At 47.3% G+C, this 27,547-nt stretch overlaps 1 protein-coding gene across 2 annotated transcripts; it reads right to left on the bottom strand.

The window, feature by feature from the left end:
• Nucleotides 1-646: 646 nt before the first annotated feature.
• Nucleotides 647-27,547, bottom strand: LOC137305983 (calpain-9-like). 2 transcript variants are annotated; one of them, XM_067974972.1, is made up of 20 exons: nucleotides 26,852-27,546; nucleotides 25,252-25,321; nucleotides 24,074-24,192; nucleotides 22,168-22,301; nucleotides 21,516-21,684; nucleotides 20,518-20,589; nucleotides 19,822-19,907; nucleotides 17,588-17,662; nucleotides 16,676-16,842; nucleotides 15,076-15,248; nucleotides 14,775-14,983; nucleotides 13,565-13,604; nucleotides 12,735-12,812; nucleotides 12,290-12,350; nucleotides 10,698-10,762; nucleotides 9,231-9,299; nucleotides 7,862-7,940; nucleotides 6,723-6,839; nucleotides 1,999-2,057; nucleotides 647-1,400 (listed from the first exon to the last, which is right to left on the bottom strand). In XM_067974972.1, the coding sequence occupies exons 1-20, from the start codon at nucleotides 27,095-27,097 to the stop codon at nucleotides 1,374-1,376; spliced, it is 2,115 nt and encodes a 704-aa protein (XP_067831073.1). In that variant the 5' UTR covers nucleotides 27,098-27,546; the 3' UTR covers nucleotides 647-1,373. The 2 variants fall into 2 exon arrangements, with proteins under 2 accessions (XP_067831073.1, XP_067831074.1); XM_067974973.1 differs by lacking the exons at nucleotides 647-1,400; nucleotides 1,999-2,057; nucleotides 6,723-6,839; nucleotides 7,862-7,940 and having other exon boundaries at nucleotides 9,231-9,310; nucleotides 10,636-10,762; nucleotides 26,852-27,547.

Below are 27,547 nucleotides of genomic sequence, written 5' to 3'. Positions count from 1 at the left end.
TGCATGGTCTCGCCAATGTACCATGCTCTGGGGCATCCTTTGATGCCCCAGAGCATGGTACATTGGCGAGACCATGCAGACGCTGCGACAACGGATGAACGGACACCGCGCAACAATCGCCAAACAGGAGGGTTCCCTCCCAGTCGGGGAACACTTCAGCAGTCATGGACATTCATCCACCGACCTTCGGGTAAGCGTACTCCAAGGCGGCCTTCGAGACACACGACAACGCAAAATCGTCGAGCAGAAATTGATAGCCAAGTTCCGCACCCATGAGGACGGCCTCAACCGGGATCTTGGGTTCATGTCACGCTACACGTTACCCCACCAGCGAACAAATGTTATCTGTTTTTAATATAATGGGTCATTTGCTGGCTCTCTCTGCCTTCCGGATGTTTCTGCCTCTCTCTGTGTTTTTTTTTCTCTGTTTTTTTTCCCTGTTTGTTTTTTTGTTGAATGTGTATTCGGGGGTTCTGCAGGTGACACCTCTCTGTCTGAACACGGTGATTGCCTTGGCAACGGGCAGTTGCAGGGGCAGTCTGTAAACACCATGTATTGTTCAATATGTATAAATGCGTAGGCTTCAAGGAGCTCTTGAAACATTTGCCTGAGGAAGGAGAAAATCTCCGAAAGCTTGTGAATTTAAAATAAAATTGCTGGACTATAACTTGGTGTTGTAAAATTGTTTACAATTGTCAACCCCAGTCCATCACCGGCATCTCCACATTTTGAAATGTAGTCACTGTTGTAATGTAGGAAATGCGGCAACCAATTTGGGCACAGCAAGGTCCCACAAACAGCATATTGAACAGATAATCTGTTTTTTTTTAAAAAGTGATGTTTGTTGAAGGATAAATGTTGGCCAGGACACCAGGGAGAACTCCCCTGCTCTTCTTCGAAATAGTGCCATCTGAGAGGGTAGACGGGGGCCTTAGTTTAACGCCTCATCCGAAAGATGACAGTATAGCACTCCCTCAGTACCGCAATGGAATATCAGCCTAGGTTTTGTGCTCAAGTCTCTGGAGCGGGACTTGAACCCACAACGTTCTGACTCAGAGGCAAGACTGCCACCCGCTGAGCTACAGCCTACAAAAATAGTGGTTAGCTGACGTCAAGCTTGAGTTTTAAAAGCCTGAAGATTAAAAACGGCAAGAAAATTATTAAGGGAATGAAACAGAGCTACAGGAAAAGGGAGAGTAAAAGAAAACGGATCTGAGAACTACCCCAGGTCCCTGGAATATCCCTGTGGTACCAACTATTGAATACTACAACCAAGATGTGCGAGGTAGAGTGGATTGTGTCGCTCTGCTTGCCACGAGGCTCTCCGAACCCCTCTTGTGCGAGCTCCTCTTCCAGTTGACGGTTACAGGATCCTAACTGTACATAGTCATCTGGAGCCACTAGAGGGTAAGAAACAGAATGGTTGTGTTTATAGGGACCGGACTGGGGGGTGTCGGATAATACAGACTGGGACAAGGTAATCCGGTATAAGCACATACAATGATAGCAACCAGTAGAGATGCTCCGAGCTTAATAGAACGGCAATTCTCCTCATCGAAGAGTAAGAACAACAACTTGCATTTTAATATAACGCCTTTAATGTAATAAAATGTCCCAAAGCGCTTCACAGGAATATAATATCAAAAACAGACACCGTAACCAACAAAATGTAGTTTGGTTACATACTGTAAAATTAGTCAGTTTTGTATTGTTAAAATTAGAGTCTGGTTCGCATTTCACTCAGAGTCTGGAGCAATGGGACTCAGGCAGGGAGGGGCAGAGCAAAGGGACCTGAGTGGAGTTAGCTGGACTTAGGGTTGTGATCAAGGAGGGCGAGTCAGAACACAGAAACCTGGGCGAGCAGAGCATCGGGACTCAGTCCTGCACGTTGGTACTGGCAGTGAGAAAACGTATCTGTGCATTTAGGTCAATTAAACTGTGTGCAAGGTATCTCTGTGCATATTGAAGTTCCTGAAGTGAATGAGACTCTTCCCTTACCTCTCTGTAGTTGATATTAACCACTCCGGTTCCAAACTTGTCCATAATTTTGAATGCTCCTGGAAAAGAATCAAACTCCATCACCTTTGACTAATGTTCACAGATCATTAGAAATGCAAAGAATACCTGGAATTGCTGAAAGAGAATCTTGGATTGTATTTTTCATCTGAAGGTTGCGACTCATGGTGGGGTTTTAGAATGGGGGGGGGGAGGGGGTTAGTGAACCCCTCAATACATCCCATGTGAACATTACTGCACTGTCACCCACTCCCGAACTCATTGCTTCCCAAGGCTATGCAACTATCTGGCCTTTTAAAACTCAAACTGGCAACAACGTAACCGATACCCTCTTCATTTATCTCGTCTTCACTTCCTAACCTTGGTGGTATCCTGAACTATAGACCTTGACCCTTCACCTCAGTTTAAACTAAACATTCTTTCTTTGTAAGCCATGACAGCTAGTATTGACGGTGTAGTAATGAACTATGCGAAGCATCCAATCTGACCAGTCTTGGGCATCTCTAGGTGTGCGTGTACGCTATCTTTTGTCTGATTGCCGATCATTCCTGTGGTATTGTTGATCTTCAGGATTAAAGGCCACTAATTATTGAAGAGTGAAGTAATGCAAGCCTTATGAATGATGTAGAGATGCCGGTGATGGACTGGGGTGGACAAATGTAAGGACTTGCACAACACCAGGTTATAGTCCAACAGTTTTATTTTATATCACAAGCTTTCGGAGCTTACCTCCTTCGTCAGGTGAGTGAAGGGTTAACTGTTGGACTATAACCTGGTGTTGTGCAAGTCCTTACATTAAGCCTAATGAAGCGCAGGAAAAACTCCATCCAAATGGGGGACAGATCTACTGCCAGCATTCCTCACTGATCTCCCGGTATTCCAGGACCAATGTGGGAATGTCGCAAAAAATTTGCTGCACTGAACCTGTTTACGTGCAAGATTTCCACTTTTTCCAGTTATTTCCTACTTCTGGACTCATGCTTCAAATATGTAAATAATTTGAACGCAGGCAGAGGGAATATCATCAAAATCTGCAATGACACCAAAGTAAGGAGCAGCATAATCTGTGAGGAAGAATGCAGAAGACTGAAGGAGGATACAGACAGGGTAAGGGAGTGGGCAGAAAAATGGGAAACGCAGTTCAATATGAAGTAGTATCTTTTTGGGAAAGAGAATAGAGCGCAAAAAAAAATCTACCGACGTTCCCAGTGCAGTACTGAGGGAGTGCTGCACTGTCAGAGGTGCCGTCTTTCGGATGAGACGTTAAATCGAGGCTCCGTCTGGCCTCTCGTGTGGACGTAAAAGATCCTACGGCCACAATTCAAAGAGGAGCAAGGGAGTTCTTCCCAGTGTCCTGGCCAATATTTATCTCTCAACCAGCATCACTAAAAACAGATTATCTGGTCATTATCACATCGCTGTTTGTGGGAGCTTGCTGTGCACAAATTGGCTGCCACGTTCCCCACGTTACAACAGTGACTGCACTTCAAGTGTACTTCATTAGCTGTAAGGCGCTTTGGGACGTCCTGAGGTCGTGGAAGGCGGTGTATAAATGCAAGTTCTTTTTTATACCCTAAATGGTAAAATTCTCAATGGAATGGAGAAACCGAGATTGTGGAGGGGGAATGGGGGCGGGGTGTCGGATACACAGATCTATAAAAGAAACATTCCAACTCCTCCCCTTTCAGGTCAGAAGCTCAGGCAACTGCCCAGGTCATGCTCCTTGAAGCTGAATTTAAACCTTCCTTTAGGTATGAACACACCTTGTAAACCCTGAGTGCCAGGAACAAGTTGCAACATTACCATTAGAGATTTCTTCTCAAGGATAATATTACACACCTAAGTGAGGAATGAAAAGGAGGAGGCCGACTCCCTGAATGGCTGATGCTGAACGGGTGCCCTCCCGTGGAACTGAACCAAACAGACCGGGGATGTTCCTGGTACAATTTCCGATCCCTGCTGAGTTAGCTGATCACAGCCAGGGATGTCAATATAGCGTTAGGGTCAACACTCCAGAGTTAGGTAGAGTACAGCAGATCAGTGGTTATGGTACTGGCCTAGTAACCTAGAGGGCGTGAGTTCGAATCCCACCATGGCAAGTAGTGAAGGTGAATTCGATAAATTTGGGGCTGGCACCAGAAATATGACTGTGGAAGCTGCCGGATTGTTGCGTGAACTGTTCACTAGTGTCCCTTAGGGAGGGGAACCTGACGCCCGTATCTGGTCTGGCCTTCATGTAACTCCCACACTATGTGATTGACTCTTAATGCCTTCAGGACAACTAAGGATGGACAATAAATACAGCCTTGCCAGTGTCACCCACATTTCAAAAACAAGTATATATATTTTTAAAATCAGTCACGAATCCCTGCTTCCCAAAATTCGGGGGAGGACAGCACTGTGATGGCCACCACAGTCAAATAGTCTGCTGCCCCTGACTGTCTCGGCTCACACATTAAGAAAAACAACCACTTAAGATATATGGAGGACTGCAGGCATGTGTGGAACTATATCCCTGCACAAGTCATCATTTTCAGGAGAGGAAACGGGGGGAAAAAAAATAGGATCAACGAACAAAGTGTCATCACATTGCAATCTGCTCCTAATCAGATTTTAATTGAGCCCAAATAATATTGATGTACCTGTCCCATAAATATAGCTTAACCTTGAAGACCACATAAGAACTTAGACAAAGTGCACTGAGTAATAGATATCTGGCAGTCATTGGAATCCACCATCATTTTATTGCTCAGTTCTTTAAACCCTGTCCTAACGGTGTCTCCTAGAGGTCTCTGGTTGTATTACAATATAATCAGATTTACCCATAGTGCTTATTATATCAGCTTAACTGAAAAGAAATTCCCTTTTACCTCCCATTTATAACTGTAAACACTAATTAGGTCAAAAGTTCAACTACAGCTTGTTGCTATTACCCAGGCCGCTGCTTGTGCTCCAAACTAGAAACAAAGTGAAGCAAAACCTGACGTCCTGGTTTTGTTCCAGTAAATTCCACCGAGGCACTCTAGCACAGAGCAGTTTCAACTCATCCGGGACGCAAACCAGATAATGCCGGAAACGCACAGCGGGTCAGTCACCGTCTGAAGGAGGAAAGATAGACAAACGTTTCGCGGGAGATCGTACATCAGAACACAGTTCCGACAAAGGGTCCCACCCGAGACATTAGTTCCTCTTGACTCTTTTTGACATTGACTGACTTGTTGACTATTTCCAGCATTTCCTGTTTTGATTTCACGTTTCCAACCATTTGCGGTTTTCCTTTTTCTCTCATTCCTAAAGAAGTCCTTTGTCTTACACAGGCTGCCCTTTACACAAAAAAATGTAACGAGGAGGCTCTGTGGGAAACTAGAAGCAAAAAGGGGGACACGTCCTTTGGATGAGATGTTAAAGCGAAGTCTTACCTGCCAGTTCCTGTACTTCAGGTGGATATTAAAGAGCACATGACACTATTCTAAGAACAGGGAGTTAAAAAAAGAGCCTGCATTTATATAGCGCTTTTCATGCCCCCAAAGCGCTTTACAGCCAATGAAGTACATTTGAAGTGTAGTCACTGTTGTGGGAAACATGGCAGCCAATTTACACACAAAGTCCCACGAATAGCAATGAGATAATAACTAGATAATCTGTTTTAGTGATATTGGTTGAGAGATAAACATTGGGAGAATTCCCCTACCCTTCTTCAAATAAGCGCCACAGGATCTTTTACGTCCACCTAAAAGAGCAGACGAGGCCTCGGTTTAATGTCTCATCTGAAAGATGGCACCTCCAACAGTGCAGCACTTCCTCAGTACTGCACTGGTGGGTCAGCCTGGATTATGTGCTGGCACAGAATGGCTGCATAGCAAAAGTAATTAATTGTGCCAAGTGTCTTAAGATATTTCACTGCGATATGGTGCTACATTAATCCAAGTATTATTACTATTTTTAATAACCAATCTTCCAAACACACAATCTCTTCAAACTGATTTATAGGATAGCTCAGAAATAGCAAGCTGACCTCCAAGTCACAAGGTTTGTGGGTTCAAGTCCCACTCCAGGATCTGGGGAAATGGAACAAGGCTGACACAACAGTGCAGTACTGAGGGAGTGCTACAATGTTGGAGATAAGATGGTACATCGAGGCCCTTAGTCGCTATTCCTGTGATTCTAGCTGACTTTAAGAATCCCACTGCACTCTTTGAAGAAGAGCAGAATTTTCCTCTTGTCCCGGCCAACACTCCTCCCTTGATCACCACCACCAGAAATGAATCATCTCGTCATTCGTACTACCTGAGGTTCGGGCCTCCTGACTGCTGCCTTGGGAGGGTGCAATACCAATATCGCGCCTGTTTTGGGCACAAACAGAAAATCTTCCCTCGTGTTTATTTTTCCTCCCCCAGTTTCCTGCCATCCCTTGCTGGGGATCGATTTCTCGGTCACCTGTGGCCCTCCACTGCCTCACCCAGGTACTGGCAGGCTATCCAGCCACGGGGAACCAGCTCAGCCAAACCCGATATCGACACGCAAGCGGACCACCTGGCAGAGTGGATTGGGCAGCCATCAGGAGAGGGAACCCTGGCTGAATTCTCCCCTCCTTAACTCGGGGCGGTGAGGCCCAACTGTAGCCGGTGCTTCCCCGGCTGGGACCAGCCCAACCGGAGATTGGACCGTGCAGCTTGGAATGGCAGGAAAAAGTCCAAGTTACTCACTGATCATAGTGTCCAGCCTCGTCAGGCAGCAAATAAAATTCACGTAACTGAAGGTCAGATCAGGATCCATGTATCGCAGTCCAATCAGCTGCATCAAGAACTCATCCACCTGGAATCCTAGGAAAAAGTAATCAAACCATGAGACAAAACTTGGCCACAGCACTTGCAAAGCAGGTTGGATCCAACTGTATTACATTCAAGTTTAATAAACTTACAAGGAAAAAACTCTAATCAGTGGAGCACTGATATCACTACGTGGACCCAATTCCTTTGCCAATTTGGTCTCCATATTATAAAAAGGATATAGAGGCTCTGGAGAAGGTGAAAAAAAACCCTACAAGGATGATGCCAGAACTGAGAGGTTATAACTATCAGGAAAGTCTGAACAGGCTGGGGCTCTTTTCTCTAAAGAGAAGGCTGAGAGGTGAACTGATAGAGGTCTTTAAAATTATGAAGGGGTTCGATAGGGTAGACGTAGAGAAGATGTTTCCACTTATGGGGGTAGAGCCCAAAACTGGGGGCCATAAATATAAGATAGTCACTAATAAATCCAATAGGGAATTCAGGAGAAACTTCTTTACCCCAGAGTATGGTTAGAATGTGGAACTTGCTACCGCAAGGTGGTTGAGGTGAATACCATAGATGCATTAAAGAGGAAGCTGGATAAACACAAGGGGGAGAAAGGAGTGGAAGGAAATGCTGATAGGTTTAGATGAAGAAGGGTGTGGAGCATAAATACTGGCATGGACCTGTTGGGCCGAATGGCTTGTTTCTGTACTGTAAAATTCTAAGTAATCATCCCATGTGTCCCCCACCCCATGCTGGGAATCGTCTGGCCATAACTGCATGGCCAAGAACTCATCACGTGGGGGAGGGTGGGAGTGTGGACATGAGTTCATATCTCTCTCGATCCTAGACTAAACCAGTCACAACATCATACTGGTTAATCCACCCCTGTTTTGTAACCCAAGTAAAATATCTTGGAAGACTTTAGCGGGAAAGTAATGGCCAGCTAACTACAGCTGTGTAGTAAATTAACATTAACATAAAGGAGCTGCAGTACTGCTTCCCTACCAGATGACACACGTGTTAATTGCAAATAGTGCTCGATAGGACTGAAGTTAGTTCCATTGCCCCACCTGCTGCTTGTAAGGCACCGAACATCTCTCTACTGTCCATGGTCCCTGACCCATTCTTATCGAACTGACTGAAGACTTGCTGGAGAAAGTTATAAAATGCAAAAGGTTTTTTGTTAGTCAACAATATATTGCAATTTCTTGAGTGATACAAATAATCAGCAGATCTTTTTTAGATACATATTGTATACTTCTGCATTTCTCAAACGATGGCGCTGGGCTACACCTCCTGAACTGGATATTAAAATAAAAACTTGTTGTCTGATGGTGTGGTCCCTCTCTCCCATTTAGCCTCCATTCTCTCTCTCTCTACATCACAGCCTTTCTTGTCTTTTATTTTAGTCCTACTACCAATGTCACTGCTCTGCTAGACTTTCCCCTCTCGTTCTTCAAACACACAATGGTGCACTCTGTTCCTCCTTCTAGCATCCTCACCGTGTTCAAAGTAAGGCTCAAACAACTTCACGAGTGATTATCAGACAAAATTTGACACCAAGCCACGTATTAGGACAGGTGAGCAAAAGCTTGGTCAAAGAGGTAGATTTTAAGGAGCATCTTAAAAGGACAGAGAGGTGCAGAGGCGGAGAGGTTTGGGGAGGGAATTCCAGAGCTTAGGGCCTAGGCAGCTGAAGGCACGGCCGCCAATGATGGAGCAATGAAAGTCGGGGCTGCGCAAGAGGCCTGAATTGGAAGAGCGCAGAGATCTCGTAGGGTTGTAGGGCTGGAGGAGGTTACAGAGATAGGGAGGAGTGAGGCCATGGAGGGATTTGAACACAAGGATAAGAATTTTTAAATCGAGGCCCTTAACCTTCTCTGCTCCAAGGAGAATAACAACAATACAGACCAGGAAAGTCCCAGGTTCGATCCCCGGGCTGATTAGCTGATCTCAACCAGAGTGTCAGTGACGATACGACAACTGGCTTTGGTTCCCCTTGTGTTGGGGAAGGGCAAAGTCAGCCAGGGCTCCTGCCTCTCATCACTATCCAGTGACTCCTGCTGGAAAAGGTGGGTCTGTAACCATCGAGGACCTGGTCGTGATGCGCCCCACGGTCGAATACCCTGCTGACACTCGCCGTCTGCGCTTGTACACGAGTGAGGGCCAGTTTGGGGGCGGGGGGAGAAAGAGATCTGCAGGGCTGGTGGCACCTGTGGAATCATAACCCAGCACCTTCTGGAAAGTGGAAGGGGAAAAAAGGGGTGAATTGGAGCTCTCCTCCCCTGTAGGGCACATTCCTCAGAGGAAGAGGGTGGGCTGGAGACCAGTTGCAGTAACCCCCCCAGTCCCCCTATCACTGGTACTGCCATGTACAGTTAGGTTAAACTCTATGCTATATCCCAGCTTAGAGTAAAGTGCCCTCTTCCAGTTACTCACCGTCCATTGGCAGATTTTACTCCAGAGATTGCTGAATCCCTCAAATCCCATTTTTCCAAACCCACGGCTCTGAGTTTATCCTGAGTTAAGGAATAATTCAATTACCAAGAGTTCAAAAAAAAATCCAAGATTTGAGAACAGGAAGTGATATGTGTTTACACTCAATCCTTATATCAATTTCCAATAAAATCTGCACAGTTTTAGACTTTTTTTTTGAAAAAAGAGGTATTTACTTTCTCCCAGTCTCTTCTGTGCCCACTTCTCACCCATTCCAGTGCAGCACAAGCCCCAAGCCCCTGCAACACTACTGTTGGCCGTTGGGAGGCGCATGAGCTCAGCCTGATATGTCTCCCCTTCCCTCCAATTTCCACTTTCCGCCCCAAACTGGCCCTCGTTCGTGTACAAGCCCAGACGGCGAGTATTGGCAGGGTATTCCACGCCATCAGCTCCCCACCAATGGCACCAGGGCCATAGGCACCACCGAGGAAACCCAGGCAGTCACCGAGGCAACTCCTTTCCTGTCCTGAGGTGAAGGCCAGCAAATGCACGAGAAAGGGTTTGAATGCAAAATGTTACTACAGATTATAAGAAATATAAAAGCAACTCACTAAAATACACACAGGATGTAGCAGTGCAATAGTAGGATACCAAAAAAAAGTGGTCAGCCATGTTTGTTGTGGGCAAGGCGGCCATATTTGTTGTGAGCAGGGCAGCCATGCCTACCATGGGAAAGATGCCCGTGTTTGCCTCAGTAAATATTTGACCTTGGCTACAAGCCTGGACAACACGGTTCAGATTCCAACCTCGTCATGTGGGGTGGAAAACAAACCAGCATCCTACCACTCGTGAGCTCCAGATCATGTAACCATTAACGTCTCCTGACCTCATGTGCTCCACTGAATCCACCTGGATTATCAGACAATTATATCATCCTGGTCACTGTACCCGGAGTTAGCTCTGTATAGACAAGTACTCTCACTTGCCCATTTATAGGCCAAACGTGCTTGCTGTACACACCCTGCTCTGTGCTCTTGTATTTCTCTGTACTGTTGAAAATCTGGAAGCAAAAAGATATATTTTTTTAAAAGGTGTTGGGCTACAATTGACCTCAGTGCCTTTGGGCTCGAGAGGTTACAAAAATAAATCAGACAGTGTTCCTACTCCTGACTGCTCTCCAGAGACTCCTGATGGAAAGTGTGTGTATGGACAGGTTTGGGATCAGCTGTCATGCCTTCATGGTCGAATTGCCTGCAAGCACAGTTAAAGTAACCGGGCCACTGCCGGCAGATTGCAAAATCTAGGCTCACACGTGAAGAATGGCCGCTTGGGGAACTCCTGAGGAACCGTATCCCAGCCTGAGCCTGTGGGAGAGGAGAGGAGGAAACTGGAAAGGAGCAATGCAGACCTAACAATTAACCATCCAGAACCAGTGTCTCTACACTACAGCAGGCACCGTGAGCAGGATACATCTGTCAGGGAAACGAGGCTCTTGCAGGCATCCAGACCAAACTCACCCCACTTCTCATCAAGACCTAGAGAGAGAGAGAGAGAGAAAACATCACTGTGACACAGCAATGAAAATCAATTCAGCGAGTTCCCTGAAGCTAAAGAAGCAAAGAACTTGCATTTATTCAGTATCTTTCACGTATTCAGGACATCCCAAAGCTCTTTACAGCTAATGAAGTACTTTTTGAACTGTAGTCACTGTTGTAATGTAGGAAACGTGGCAGCCAATTTGCGCACAGCAAGATTCCACAAACAGCAATGAGATAAATGACCAAATAATCTGTTTTAGTGTTGTTGTTTGAGGGATTAATATTGGCCAGGAGACCGGGGAGAACTCCCCTGCTCTTCTTCGAATAGTGCGGGGATCCTTTCTGTCCAGGTGAGACCAGGATTGCTCCTGGCTGTGATTTATCAGCTAGAGAAAGTGGGTGCTGAAACTCACTTGGGTGAGGTCGCAGATGGCTATTGGCACCTGTGGACCTGTAGCCCAGCAGAAATCAGGAGAGCGACAGCAAGAGCGAGAGAATTGGGGCAAAAATATAACAAACCCCTCAGAAAATTGGAATGGTTTCTGAATCCTTGCCCTTCGTCAGATGTGGGTCCGAGCCCATGGTGTTGCCCTTACATTATTTGCACTTCCTTTTAATGATTCTCCATCACCTCACTGATGATTTTTTATATCTAACAGTTTCCCATTAAGCAGTTTAGGCCTCATGCATTATCACTAATTGTTGATTTTCTCCACTTTTCCTCTCAAGTTTTCCAGCCTAACTAAAAGGCCTGTTCATCTTTCGGTCTTCAGCTCAGTTGAAGGGTACACAACCAAAACCACATAACCTGTCTTTTCTCTAAGATGCTGAACTGACCTGCTGTGTAATACCAGCATTTTGTATTTTTAATGCAGCGTGTGTACTGTGTTCATAACTTCTCCCCTCTCGGGCTAACTGTGCAATCCTGCGACTCTCTTCCTGCTCACGACACCTCACATTTCACTTGTCACGGCGGAGAAAACCTGGAGGCTGCACAGGAACAGGAGGCCATTCAGCCCCTTGAGCCTGTTCCACCATTTAATTAGATCATGGCCGATCTGTATCTTGACTCCATTTACCCGCCTTGGTTCCATAACCTTTAATACCCCTTACTCAACAAAAATCTTATCAATCTCAGTTTTGAAATTTTCAATTGACCCCCAGCCTCAGCAGCTTTTTGGGGGGAGAGAGTCCCAGATTTCCACTCCCCTTTGTGTGAAGAAGTGCTTCCTGACATCACCCCTGAACGGCCTAGCTCTAATTTTAGGGTTATGCCCCCCTTGTTCTAGACTTCCCCCCACCAGAGGAAATAGTTTCTCTCTATCTACCCTTATCAACTCCTTTAATCATCTTGAACACCTCAATTAGATCACCCCTTATATTCAAGGGAATACAAGCCTAGTCTGTGCAACCTGTCCTCATAATTTAACTCTTTTAGCCCCAGTATCATTCTGTGAATCTGCGGGGCAGATTATCGGAGTGTCTCGTGCCTGTGCTTCACTCTGACAGTGGAAGTTGAGTTACCGTTTTTCTGCAGGATTTTTGCCAGTACTTTCTGTAGCTCCAACGCTGAAATAGCGTCATCCTGCAAGAGGGAACAAGTGGCAGTAAAAAGCAAGCACAAAACTGACGCAGTGGTTTTAAAAGGTGTCCCCTCCCCCTCCCTAGGAGCGAAGATCATTAACAAAATGGTGCATTTCTCTATCATTTGCTCCCTTCCTCGGATTGCCAACTCTGGTTGGACGTATTCCTGGAGGTTTCATCACATGACCACCTGCCCACCTGCCCACCGCCCCTCTCGCTCGGTCAAACAGCCTCTTTACTTTGTTACTTTGGAAAATAAACATGGTTGATGCCCCATACGATCGCTGAACCTGCAGCCACGGTTACTGGGATACCCCCAGAAAGGAGTCCGCATCCTCGCGAGAGGACAGAAGAAAATTAGAGGGGAAATTAAACGCAAACTCACCGATCCACAGAACCTGTCAAACAATTCCTTGGATTCTGCGGCAGAGGGAAGTGGGCAGGATGCGAGGGGAGGTGGAACCTGAAAATTAAAGCACACATGCAATCAATATTTACAGTTCTGTGCTCTTAATATGCGTGTTTACCAGTTCTAATCCAATAAGACCACTAAAATACATTATTTAATTGGATTATTTCTTAATAATTTGTTTTGCAAGATCAGCTCGCTCCAGACACACTTGAGATGAAAGACGTGGCCTTCGTGTTCTGTATGACTCGTGTGCATTAATCAAATGAACCATCGAGGGAATTCTTATTAACAGACAAGTGGCACTGTTCTTTGCATGAGGTGAGAAATGACACACGCAGTGCACTTGATCGGCACCCCATCCACCACCTTAAATATCTACTCCCTCCACCACCAGCGCACTGTGGCTGCAGTGTGTACCTTCTACAGGATGCACTGCAGCAACTCGCCAAGGCTTCTTCAATAGTACCTCCCAAACCCGCGACCTCCACCACCTAGAAGGACAAGCGCAGCAGGTGCACGGGAACAACACCACCTCCAAGTTCCCCTCTAAGTCACACACCATCCTGATATGGACATATATCAGCTGTTCCTTCATTGTAACTGGGACTCCTGACCTAACAGCACTGTGGGAGAACCTTCACCACACGGACTGCAACGGTTCAAGAAGGCAGCTCACCACCACCTTCTCAAGGGGCAACTAGGGATGGGCAATAAATGCCGGCCTTGCCAGCGACGCCTGCATCCCGAGAATGAATAAAAAACACACACAACACACACACACACATACATATATCTGCACTTGCCTGTGGAATGTCAGAGGATGAGGTGTTCCTCTCTGCAGGCCTGGAAGACAGAAGCATTAATCAATCCAAGTGCACTGCCCGAGAATAATGTGGGTACATTTTGTGATTCATTTCACTTCATCGTCTACGGATCAGAGTTTCAAAGTCAGCCTGTCCTTTGATACGTGCAAGGACTTTGCCAAATGGTTTCTCATGTTTATTGTCTCTGCTTTCAATTAATTCCCTCCTCCATCAGCCATGCTCAATTTTCCAACTGCAAGGACAGATCTTGCTCCTGGGTGTTGGCTCTTGAGTTGGTGAAGTGGGGGCATGATTGGGGCACCTGACCGGCGAGGGCAGAAGGGGCATCACCAGGGCCTGGTTTAATGAGTCAGCGAAGGATCTGACTGACTTTCACACAGTCAAGTGGAGTCATGAGGTTTGAGAAAGACATTTTTTTGGCCAAAACCGAATCCAGGAAAACCTGCCCCTAACACTTGGGGTTTTAATATGATACTTAAAAGCTCATTAACTCACACCATGCACCTTCCTGACTTAATCTCCTGCGAGAGGTGGACTGTCAAAGGGAAACCCGCCATCCAACAATTTTCTCCCATCCCATCGTGACTGTTGCTGGCCGAGGCGCGTTCCACAAGCTCGGAGTGGCCTGCTGGACCTAGCCCGACATGTGTCAGGTTTACCATGAGTGTTGCCAGGCTATTTGATGGTGGGAGGCGGAAACTGCAGTCCAATCCTGTCACCTCACCTGATGTCCACCAGCATTCACCTTCCTGCAGTGGATGCTGAGTTTCCCGCCCTCCCTGAACCAGGTGCATTGAGGCCAGCCGCAGTATCTCTGGGTGGAGATCAGTTAATTCAGCACAGATGAGGAATCAAACCTGGAACCTTCCTGGCTCAGAGACTCACTGGATAAACTCACTGAGCCATCGCGGGAGCTAACAAGTTGGCACTATTCATAGAATCACATAGCACAGAAGGTGCCCATCGTACCTGTACCGGCTCTTCGAAAGAGCTATCCAATTAGTCCCAATCGCCGCGCTCTTTCCCCATAGCCCTGCAAATTTTTCCTTTTCAAGTATTTATCCAATTCCCTATTGAATCTGCTTCCAATGCCCCTTCAGGCAGCGCATTCCAAATCATAACAACTCGCTGCGTTAAAAAGAAATGTCTCTCTGGTTCTTTGCATTGAGAGAGGGAAACTGGTGCTTACACTGCAGAGTTACCCTTCTCAGTGAAGACTCGCAGAAGGAATTCTCCCTCTTCGTTGGGATTGGCGGTTGATGGAATGATGATGTAATGGCCCGGCGGGAGGCAGCCGCGTATCATGATCTCAGTGCTGTTCCTGTGCTCCTTTGTGGAGAGCACGGGCGTTGCTTTCTGCAAATCCTCGTACGTCAAGTAAGGTTTTCTAGGGTCTCCCTGTGAAAAGGAACAGATGCAGTGGGGGTGTAGTTACTCATTCAGAGGGGGGGGTTTCAGAAGAGTACAGAGAACACACAGCACAATCTCACCTTAAAGATGTCGAACCCCACATACAGGAAGTTGACTCCCATTAGCCTCATTCGCCGCCTGTGTTTCTGCATCAGGACCACCAGGAACGTGCAGGCCACCTCGGGGTCATCGGGGTCATCGTCTTCTTCAAACAGGGCAAGCTTAAACTGTGGGTTCATCCAGTAGTACTTGTCTGAAAAGCAGCAGATCAAAGAGATTCACGCACAGACTCTCTGTACCACTCGGCACGAGCCTCGGGGGGACCTGGCACAGAAACAGCTCCCATCCTTCAGTGACCGTGTTACAATACCCACCCACCTGCCCAAGGGCAACCTGTCGGATATTGGGTTCTGAGGAGGTCTTTTTACGAGGCTCCGTTCCCAGTGCTGCGACTCACTAACGATGGGCGTGCATCGGAAAATTGGCGCTACGCTATTGTAGCCCTGTCGCCGCTTGTGAGGCTGTGCCTGGCAAAATTACCACTAAGAGTAAGACCCCTGGTGTTGTCACTGGGCTTTTACCAACACACTATAGGGGGAAATAAGATCGCTCTTGATACACACACGTATCTTGTGTGATCCTCTTCGATCATCATCTCAAATTGTTCCTACCACCAGATGGGCATCGCTGGCAAGGCTGGCATTTATTGCCCATCACTAGTTGCCCTTGAGAAGGTGGTGGTGAGCCGTCGTCTTGAACCGCTGCAATCCATATGGTGAAGGTGCTCCCACAGTGCTGTTAGGGAGGGAGCTCCAGGATTTTGACTCAGCGACGATGAAGGATCTGCCGGACACTAGATGATACAAGTAGACTCCAAGTGTTGTCACTGGGCTACTTTAGTATATTACTACCAATCTGTTATAGGAAGAACTGTATTTAAGAAAATACAACTTGCATTTATATCGTCCCTTCAATGTGGAAAACGCCCCAAGGTGCTTTACAGAGACAGGAGAAAAAAATAAATAAAAGGAACAAAGAAACAGACTCTGAGTCAAGGTGGGTGGTTTGGGAGGGGTGACTGAAAGCTTGGTTAAAAAGATGAGTTTTAAGAAGGTTTTTGACTGTGAGAAGAGAGGTGGAGGGGATTAGAGAGGGAATTTGTGAGTAGGGATAAATGGAGAGAGGAGATGCACAAAAGGCCAGAGACGGAGGACATGCAAGGCTGGAGGAGGTTGCAGAGATAGTGCAAGACAAGGATGTGGAGGGATTTAAAAATAAGGATGAGGATTTTAAATTCAATGTATTGGGGGACAAGGCGCCAGCGTAAGTCAGCGAGAACATCTTGAGATGCCAGTAAAAAGGCACAAGAGCCAAGTTTTGACTGTCGCAAGGGGGTCTCGGCTGGAGTGACGGAATGGGCGTTGGACGAGGGAGGGGAGATCCCTACTGGAAAATGTGTACATTTGGGTGAGGGCAGGGTTGAACCTGGCTGTGATGCCTTTCACAGCCGAATATCCTGCTGACATTCATTCGCATAAAGAGTGGCATCTTGGGCAAGGTACAGTAGGGCTGCTGGCACCCATGCAACTGTACCCCAGAATGGGTCAGGGGAGGGGAGATAGAAAATTGAGGGCGGGGGCGCAAAGGGAAGTGATTGCTGAAGCTCTGTGTGTGTCCTACCTTTGTAGTGCAAGTTGCCTCCGGCCGAGAACCCCCGAACCCAGCGCCCCTCGTACATCATCTGTACCCAGGGCTTCAGCTTCCCATCCGGGTTAGACAGCTGATCCAGGCTCAGGTGGCAGATTTCCAGACAGGCAAAATTTTTCTTGAAGTCCTCGACGGACATCCTGAATAAAGCAAACACGGATCAGAGTCAGTGAGGCAGGAAAATAATCGGATCAATCAGCGGCAGAGTGGGAACCAACCTACACACCGCAACCGCTCTCGTTAATGATGGTGTCGACCGTGGCTCAGTGGGGAGAGGATGGCGAAGGAGGGAGGAGGATGGGAGGAGGGAGGAGGATGGGGGGAGGGAGAAAGGGGGAGAGGGAGGAGAGGATGGGGGAAAGAAGAGGATTGGGTGGAGGGAAGAGGGAGAGAGAGAGAGAGAGGGATGGCCGGAGGGAGGAGCATGGGGGCCGGAGGGAGGAGGATGGGGGTCGAGAGGGAGGAGGATGGGGGCCGGAGGGAGGAGCATGGGGGTCGAGAGGGAGGAGCATGGGGGTCGAGAGGGAGGAGGATGGGGGTCGAGAGGGAGGAGGATGGGGGTCGAGAGGGAGGAGGATGGGGGTCGAGAGGGAGGAGGATGGGGGTCGAGAGGGAGGAGGATGGGGGTCGAGAGGGAGGAGGATGGGGGTCGAGAGGGAGGAGGATGGGGGTCGAGAGGGAGGAGGATGGGGGTCGAGAGGGAGGAGGATGGGGTTCGAGAGGGATAGGGAGGGAGGGGGACGGGGGGGATAGGGAGGGAGGGAGGGAGGGAAGAGGGGGGAGGGGGGAGGGGGAGGAGAGGGGATGGGGTGAAAGGGGGGCTAGGGAGGGAGGGAGGGGAGAGTGAAAATAGGGAGGCTGCTATTAGAGAATGAATGATCTTACCAAAACTCTCCATCTTCCAGGTGCACCACCTGCGGACAGCGTTTGATGTCAGTGACCTGGCTCCACTCCGCAGACCTGTACAAAAAGACAACTGTTCACATCAGCGGCTGTTGTAATGTAACCTCTTACCCATAGAATCTTACAGTGCAGAAGGAGGCCGTTCGGCCCATTGTGCCTGCGCCGTCTCTTCGAAAGAGCAACTGTTGAAAATATAACCCCGAGAGCACGATGGCACTGAGGCCAGGATGACCGCACAGGAGACATCGTCAGTATGGAACACTCCAGAACCTCCTTGACGGCGAGCTAGAATAAGGGGGCAGTGCGGACAGTAAAACAAGGACACATTCAGCGCAGCCCCTCGCTACGTGATGTCAATGTCGATGGCTGGGAAACCCTCACCATTGATTTCACATGGTGACGACAGCGGAAATGTGGACAGTGGCAGCCGGTCTACCCCAGACCGGCCGCTTGGATCTGTGAAACCTGCGGGAGAGCGTTGCCTCTCTCACATTGGATTTAACAGCCCTCAACACAACCACCAAGACTGAATCTCCTTCCAACAAGGGTCGTCATCTTCAAGCACAAACAACAACTTGCATTTATATAGCGTAGTAAAACATCCCGAGGCGCTTCACAGCAGTGTTATCAGACCAAAGAAAGAGATATTCGGACAGGTGACCAAAAGCTTGGTCAAAGAGGTAGGTTTTAAGGAACATCTTAAAAGGAGGAGAGAGGCGGAGAGGTTTAGGGAGGGAATTCCAGAGCTTAGGGCCTAGGCAGCTGAAGGCACGGCCGCCAATGGTGAAGAGATTAAAATCAGGGATGGACAAGAGGCCAGAATTGGAGGAACGCAGAGATCTCAGAGGGTTGTAGGGCTGGAGGAGGTTACAGAGATAGGGAGGGGCGAGGCCATGGAGGGATTTGAACATGAGGATGAGAATTTTTAAAATGAGGCGTTGTTCTAAGTAGTGGCAAGAGAAGCCCCTTCCTCAGAGGGAGAGGAATTGCCTCCTCTCAACTCAAGCAGCTCTTGGGCACATCCAGCTAACTCATGACAGGCAGCAGATTCTCAAATAGCCTCTCAGACTGGGTGGCCTGTTGACACATTTTAAAAAAGCACAATTCTATTTACAGACAACAAACTAGATGCTTTAACACCTTCACGTAATTGAAATCTGCCCAGAATTAATTTGATAGTGGAGATAGAAAAATAAAATGCAAATCTGAAATAAGTAACAGAAAATTCTGAGGATACACAACAGGTCTGTCAGCACCTGGACAGAGGTGAATCTTGCGACTAAAGACCTTGGTTTGTTCATTATCCTGATTTATTTGTGTCAACAAATCAAGGGAGCAAAATTGCTGGTAGAGTGGTGTACGAGTGACCTGAGGTAACCCAATTTCCCAGAGTAACTCCCACCCTGTAGGAAAATTCCAAGCCTCCCCTTGGTAGCCCCTCCACCATCCCCGCCCCACTCGAAAATCCAGACTTGATGTAGAAATAATCTAGGCTGACACTCCAGCGCAGTAATGTGGGAATGCTGCATTGTCGGAGGTGCCGTCCTTCTGATGAGATGTTAAACTGAGGCCCCGTCTGCCTCTTCCAGATGCTTCAGGTGGACGTTAAAGATCCCACGGCACTATTTGAAGAGAGCAGGAAATGCTCCCGGTGTCTGGGCCAACATTCTGCCCTCCACCAAAAATAGACGAAGCGACTACATTTCAAAAGTACTTCATTAGCTGTAAAGCACTTTGGGACGTCCTGAGGCTGTGAAAGGTGCTATATAAGTGCAAGTTCTTTATGTGTGAGCTTTGGTAGTGAATGTGGGCACAACCACAGAGGAACCCTCCCAGCTGCATCCCATCCTAAATTAACTGGTATTCATTTCATTGTTCTTTGTGGGATCTTGCTGTGTGTAAAATGGTGCTGCATCCACCTACATTACAACAGTGACTGCACTTTAAAGCAATCATAGTATGTGAGGTATTTCTGAGATATGATAAGTCACTATATATAAATGCAAGCCTTTCTTTCTTTACTCCCAGTCCTACATTCCCCCGTTCCCAAAGCCAAGAATCCGATCCAAACACATTGTACCCTCATCACTCAGTCTTGCTTTAGACATAGTAATCACTGTCCAGCTGTGGTAGACCCAAACAGATGTTTGAACACCCCCCACGAATTGTCTCTCTCAATTCCTGAATCAATAGGCCCTTTAAAGACCTGCCCTTACCTGTCACTCCAAGCCCCGTTCCACTCCACTCTCCCCCACGGATTGCGAACTCGAACCAACTCCACTCGGTTTCCCTCGAAGTGAACCTGTGCAACCAGCAAAAGAGAATCAATGACTGAGCGAGGAAATTCCCAGTAACCTCTACATGCAACAGATGAGTCACTGATAACTGGCACTGCCCTCAAAGCGGGGGTTGATTGTCAGATAAGAACCATCGCGCTTCGTGGAGTAATTTTAAAAAAAAAGACATTTCCAAGCCTCTCTTGCTGGCTCAGAGAGTTTGTCTAGTTCGCAGGTACAGACCCGGATGGGCCTAGGTTTGGTGCTGAGTTAGCCAATCCCAGCCAAGGCAACAGTAGGGGTGGAACAATCGGGGAGAAAGACGCAGAATTCAGCTCTTCACAGCGTCGCATATTGAGACATTGGACCACTGGACCGTCAGGTCCAAAGTTCCGCGCCCCTGAGTCACGGCTCACCTGCGACAGGGAGGCACCAAGCAAAGCAAGGGGGGGGAAGTTGTTCGAGGGACAGTAGTTCCAGCTCATCCCAAGGTGCTACCTGCTGGCTGATTCAGAGCCTCACGGCCAGACGCTGGGAGAAGGTCACCTGTTCATTCCTCCAGAGACTCACACACCTTGTCAAAATCAAATGAATTAGGGAAGAAAGGATTCAGTTCAGGTTCCAGGAGCAGCTCACCTGGTCTACACCAGTCACTGAGTACGCATGCCCAGTTACGATGCCTTGTGCATTTAATACTCCCACTGGACCCTGTGCAGAGAACATGAAGAACATCAAACACCACAGGCTAGATTATCAAACATTTGCTAAATTCTTCTTTTCATCACAGTTACTCATCAAAGTCATTCATAATAATGTTGGTGTTAAAGGGTCATTGATTTGTCCAAATCCCTAGATATTATAAAGAGGCACATTTACTGGTGTTTCATCCTCCCCTTATCATTGTGTTTTATGCTTAACCAAAACATTAATGGATTGACCCCACTCCCCCTCACTAATACTCAGAGATATCCCTTCCCCTCACTGTAATACTCAGAGATACCCCACTCCCCCTCACTGTAACACTCAGACCCATTTCACATCTCCTCACCATAACACTCACAAATATTATCCCCCTCAGTGTAACATTCAGATAGATCCTATGTCCCACTGTAACAACTTGCATTCATAAAGCACCTTTAACGTACAAACATCACAGGGTGATTCACGGGGAAATATTCAAAAAAAACGGACAGCGAGCTAAAAGGAGGAGATATTAGGAGGGGTAACCAAAAGAGGGTCTCAAAATAGCAGAGGGGTTTAGGGAGTGTGGGGCCTAGGTGGCTGAAGGCACGGCTGCCAATAGTGGGGCAAAGAGTGGGGGGGAAAGTACAAGAGGCCAGAGCCAGAGGAGCGCAAAGTTCTGGAGACGGTGGGGTGGTGGATAGGGTTGGAGGAGAGTACACGGATAGGGAGGGGCGAGGCCATGGAGAGATTTAAACAACTTGCACTTATATAGTGCCTTTATGATGTTAAAAAAAAACCCTCCCAAGGCGCTTCACAGAGGTGCAATTACAGAAAAATGGAGAATTTAAAATTTGAAGGATTGGGGGACCAGGGGACTGGGGGCCAGTGTAGATCTGTAAGGATAGGGATCCTATTTTCTTCAACCCTACTTGAGATGGGTTAACCCGTACCGGTTTGGCACAGCAGACAATCGAGCCTTTCTCCAGCAGCTTTTTCAGGAATTTCCACAGGTCGTTCGGCATCTCATCGACCTGAAGAGATTCCGGGGCTCCTCCGGTGAGATCTACCATCGCTTCCAATGGGTAACCAATGTACAGAGACTCGTAGCAACCCTTCAACCTGCGACCGAAACATCTCATTAAATGACCATAAAATAACATTATAACACACACAAGGTACTGGGTACTGTGATGTTTCTTTCCCTCTGATTTTTTCCCCTCCTCTCGGTCTTTTCCGTCCACCCGAGAGGGCAGACAGGTCCTCGTTTTAACGTCTCATCCAAAAGACGGCACCTCTGACAGTGCAGCACTCCCTCAGTACTGCACTGAAGTGTCAGTTGGGATTTTGTGCTCAAGTCTCTGGTAGTGGGACTTGAACCCACGACCTTCTGACACACAGAGACGAGAGTGCTACCCACCGAGTCACGGCTGAGATAAATTAACTCAGCAAAGACCAAGGACCGAACTCGTGGCCTCTCAGGTTCATATGGTTCAGCTACGTTATGGATAAACCCATTGCACCAGGAGCACAGCTCTCCTCCATTGTGTTACAGTATTGCCCGGTCCCACTGCAGGCACTGCCCACTGCTCAGAACATACTTACTTGGCATAGGCTTTCTCCAGGAGCGGGCTCCAGAACTCATTGTTGTCTTTGGAATACAGGAACACCAGTTTATCGTCGATTGTCGGCAGGCGATCATCCACCATCACCTCGATCCACTGCCCATACTGCCAGAACTTGGGAAGTTACAAGACGGATAACATGTTAGGAACATCAGCAGCAACCAACCCCATTCTCTCTTACTGGTCAGTGCAGATCGAGTTACAAAAATCCAGCTGAGTGCCCCAGTGGGTAAATGAATCGCCCGAGTCGTACAGACCAGGAAGATCCCAGGATTGACCTGTGCTGTGTTACGTGGCCTTAGTCAGGGCAGCAGTGTTGGGCCGAGTGCCCCACAGTGAGGAAAAAGGGGCAAAAAAAAAGCCAGGGTTTCCAGTCCTACTCGCCATCAGAGGACACCCCCCCCTCCCAACCAAAACTTGTAATGAATCTGTAATGTACCTGTAATCAATAATCTGTATTGAGTATAATACAATGAGACACCCCAGTGTCATGAACTGTAATTATGTACAATGTGTTTCATTGAACTGTACTTGATGTAACCTGCAAATTGTATAATCTGTATTGTGTATGTTTGGAATGTGATATGACAACTGCATTGTATGTTTTGCTACAAATTTTATGAATAAAGTATATTTTTTGAAAAAAAGTGTGTGGACAGTGGGCGAGGAAAGGAGTAGGCTTAGCTGTGATGCCTCCACAATTGAATAGCCCATTCGCTGTCCAAGCTCACCCAAATGGCCACGATTCAAGTGTGAATTTGGGCAGAGTTTCAAACAGCTATTCAACCATTGTGGCATCACAAACAAATCTTATCCTGCCCCCATACACGCACTTTCCAGCTAAACGCTCTAGATACTGGTCAGAACCTGGAACCCGTGGCCAATTTTCCCCTACCTGGCAAGGGGGCACTGAGAATGTAATTGTAACCCTAATTGTAGGATCCATACTACTGCTTTGGCTGAGATCAGCTCACTCATCACAAACCAGAAACGCACCCTGGAACCTTCCCGGTCGTTACGGTTCAGTTGCTCCCTGAGTAAACTCACGGCCATTGCGGGGAGGGGGAGGGAAAATATATTTAAAACATTTTAAAAGGCAAAGGTGTTTTAGGGTCAGTACTCACCTACAGTGTTTAGTTATTAAATATATCCCTGTTTGTACGGCTCCTTGTTTTATATAAATATAAGTAGAAGAATCATAGAAGTCGAGATCAATCTCGTGAGATGTCTATTGGGTACAGCGCTGATCTGTTTCCACTGCCAAACAACAAGGCGATATAACCACAGAACAGCAAGTACTGCACAGTCCCTGTAGTAACCCGCTTTCTCCTTACATCTTAAGACACATTGTACTCATTTTATCCATTGCAGAAGGATGAGGGAGCTTGACAGGGGCTTGAACCACAACCTTTGTGCTTTGGAGGGAGGGAGAGAGAGAGGAGAAAGACAGCAGAGATCCAACCTGACACAGTCTATGATAAATTCACCAATCGAATTTCATCCTTGTGGCTTATGCTGTCATATAACCTCATCCATTACTGTCTCATAACCCACTGTCACCCGATACTGTTGCTGCATTTACTCAGAGGGACCCATTCCTTTAAATTGTTTAAAATACAAGTTAAAGAAACGTGAGTCTTGAATTTCAACAGCACCTATAACGACCTCAGGACATTCCAAAGCGCTTTACAGCCAATGAAGTATTTTTGAAGTGTAGTCACTGTAGCAGCAAAGCTGTGACTTGTTCCATTGGAATGAATTCAGCGGATAATCTGCTTGTTATATTTACATTTATAGTTCCTCTTACGTAATACCCATCACTGTCTGTGTAAGAGAATACTTGTGTTTGATGCTGACACATCAAGATAGCGGAGAGGTGAACTTACCTTAAAGCGGAAACATCCCGTATAACCTGCGCTGAATCCCTGGTTAGGGGGCATGACCTGTTCCAGCACACGCTTGTTGAGACTGAGGCAGGCAATGACGGACAGGAACCAGCAATCACCTGACAAACAAGTACAGGCGCATGTTAATAACTCTAGGAAGAGGAGGAGCTTTATACTCACCACAGACAGGGAAACAACAGCGGCCTGAGCTCCCCTCGAGGCTCAATGAATAAATGCGTCGCCTGGTGTGATACTGAGCCAGTTATGGGACCAGAAAGGTTTCAGCTTTGATCCCAGTTCTGTGTTGAGTTAGCGAGTCCTAACCAGGGCAGCTCGCTAGCTTACGGAGTTAAAAGAAACAGTGATTGTGGTTGCAAGTTCCTTCCTTTTTCTTCTCCTCAATTCTTGTATCATATCTTCACATAAGAGAGAAGCAGTTAAGGGGAAGCTAGATAAGTACATTAGGGAGAAAGGAATAGAAGGTTATGGTAATAGGGTGAGATGAAGTAAGGTGGGAGGAGGCTCGTGTGGAGCATAAACACCGATTCAGGCCAGTTGTGCCGAATGGCCCGTTTCTGTGCTGTAAATTCTATGCAAGAGCTGGCTGGCAACCCAAGTCTAGGCCTCTGTCCTCACCATTCTTTTCTTCCTCTCCGATTTTTTTTTAATCTTGAAGGCATCACCCTCCTGTACCTCATGCAAGTGACTATTATTCGTGTGTGAGCCTCAGGCTGTCCTCAGGCTATTTGACTGCGTAGGACCTCACAGTGCAACCCGATGCTGTCCGTGCAAACGCACTTTCCAGCCGGGGTCTCTGGATAGCAATCAGGAGTAGGAACCGTGTCTGACTTTCCTCTAGTTACCCCAGGACACCGTGGACACTTGTAACACCCTTACACCAGTGTCCTGACTGCAGTGAACTAACCACAGCACAGATAGATGCTTGAAATCAGGCCTTCCTGGTCTTAAGCTGCCAGGAGGTTTGGGAGAGCAGCTCGACTCAGCCCGTCTTCCATTTCCCTGCCACACTTCCCTCTGGGGAAAGAGCCCTATTCTCCATTTTACAGCATCATTTGAACAATTTTCCCAGGGCTCATTTTCCAAACTCTCTCTCTCTCCACTGTATATCCCCACATAAGGAAATATATTTAATTTTAACATAGGTCAGTGGTTCTCACCCAAGGCTCCCTGGCAGATGTCTGTCCTGGTGGTTCCATCAACAATGAATTGAGGATTGGCACAAATTTCCTGTTGAAAAGAAAACATCAGCAGAAAATAGTTGTGTGAATTTAGAATCTCAAAACATTCACTGATCGTGGTCAAAGGAGGCCACTCATATTGACTGTAAGCTACAAAAGAGCTTTGATCTCACTACAAACTCAACTTTCAAGACATCATTTTGACCTTCCTGACCAGCAGACTTGTTTCTACTGGTGTGAAAAGATGGTGCATTTTGCTAATGGATACATTTTGGTTGTTATCTCTGCTAATCCAGAAGTACCCCCACCCCCCACCCCCAATGCTCTGTCATGCGTACTCCATACTATCTGAACCCCCCTGTGCCCCAGTGGTGGAGAGCTTTGGGAACCATAGACTTAAAGTCACCTTTTTCCTCCCAAGCATGCTACACTTGCATGTCATGTCTCAAATTACTCACATACAGTCCTCACCACTAATAGTGGACATGCTCATACGGACGCGATTTGCCAGCTATACGCGATGGCCGGTATGACCCAGTAGCGTAAAATTTATTCCTTTTCATAAAAATGGGGTGACAGGTTCCGGATACATGGTTCTTGGACGCTAAAAATCAGCTTGGGCACACACCGGGGGAGTTTGTAGCAGCAGCCGAGTTTGAAGGCCATTGTCCAGGAAGCCGGCAGCCTCTATTAATTCGTCCAAATTGAAGATATAACCAGGGGGAAGAGAGAGAAAAACAAACAAACACAATAAAAGCACAAGAGTGTCTGACGTTTGAACCAATGGCCATAACTGGTAACTGGAAATGAACGGGTATTAATGAATTAGTGCATTTAATTAGCTCTAAATCAGTAACCAGGACAAAGACAAGTCATCTCAACAAGCAAGTGGAGAGTATTCCATCACACTCCTGACTTGTGCCTTGTAGATGGTGGAAAGGCTTTGGGGAGTCAGGAGGTGAGTCACTCGCCGCAGAATACCCAGCCTCTGACCTGCTCTCGTAGCCACAATATTTATGTGGCTGGTCCAGTTAAGTTTCTGGTCAATGGTGACCCCCAGGACGTTGATGGTGGGGGATTCGGTGATGGTAATGCCGTTGAATGTCAAGGGGAGGTGGTTAGACTCTCTCTTGTTGGAGATGGTCATTGCCTGGCACTTATCTAGCACAAATGTTACTTGCCACTTATGAGCCCAAGCCTGGACGTTGTCCAGGTCTTGCTGCATGCGGGCTTGGACTGCTTCATTATTTGAAGGGTTGCGAATGGAACTGAACACTGTGCAATCATCAGCGAACATCCCCATTTCTGACCTTATGATGGAGGGAAGGTCATTGATGAAGCAGCTGAAGATGGTTGAGCCAGCAGAGGCTCGATGGGCCAAATGGCCTCCTTCTGTGCTGTAACCATTCTATGATTCTAAAGAGTAAAAGGAGTTGGTAGGCTTGCCAATCTGATAATTAATGTATTACTGGAAAATTACAATTATATTTTAAAAGGAACCAGGTTTGGCTGCATTTCCCCTACTGTTCATTGACTAGTTCTATTCCCCCCCGGAGTAGAATCCTTCAGGGCGTCTCACCTGTGGCCTTTTCCAGCGTGAGATGGCAATATTAAATTGCGAAGCTCCCCCCGGGCCATGGAGAGAGGAGTCGGCGGCAGGGAACTGCAGGTCTTCGAACAGCACGGGTGGCCCGGGGATCGGCCTGCTGGACTGGGCTGGAGCGGGTCCGGGATTGGGGTAAGAGGCGGCGTTCCTCTGCAGCACCGAGCTACTGTCGTAGAAGCCGGGATTGCGATCCCCTCCGCTCCAGGGCACCGGGTACATGGTGCAAAGGTGGGGAAGAGGGAGTCCTTCAGGAGGCTGGGGTGTCAGCAAGTTAACTCCAAACTGATCCGCAATTCCGCCTAGGACTTATCCGCTGCTCTCGGCTGGCCTCTTATACAGGAAAGGCAACGTCATGCTGAAGGTGGAGCAATTTTAGTCCAAGACAGCCAAAGCTGGACAAAAATAAATTTGTGTTGGAAACCAATTGGGTAAAAGGCATGACAATATTTCCAATCTAGCAAGTGGGAGGGTTGCAGGGCTCACATAATCCAATGTTGATATATTGACATTGGGCTGGACCTCTCCACCGATTCCTGAGTTGTTCTCCCCAACCTCTTTACATTTATTTTCTTCCCTCTTTTCGGGTTTCCAACTCATCTCCTCAACCTACCCCCACTGCCAGTGACAGACCTCCACCAACTACCAGTGCTTCACTCCAAGGTTATATGG

The sequence above is a fragment of the Heptranchias perlo genome, chromosome 41 (assembly GCF_035084215.1).
Source record: "Heptranchias perlo isolate sHepPer1 chromosome 41, sHepPer1.hap1, whole genome shotgun sequence".
Lineage (NCBI taxonomy): Eukaryota > Metazoa > Chordata > Chondrichthyes > Hexanchiformes > Hexanchidae > Heptranchias > Heptranchias perlo.
The sequence above is the reverse complement of the archived record's forward strand: the minus strand, read 5'-3'. Positions and strand labels throughout refer to the sequence as shown.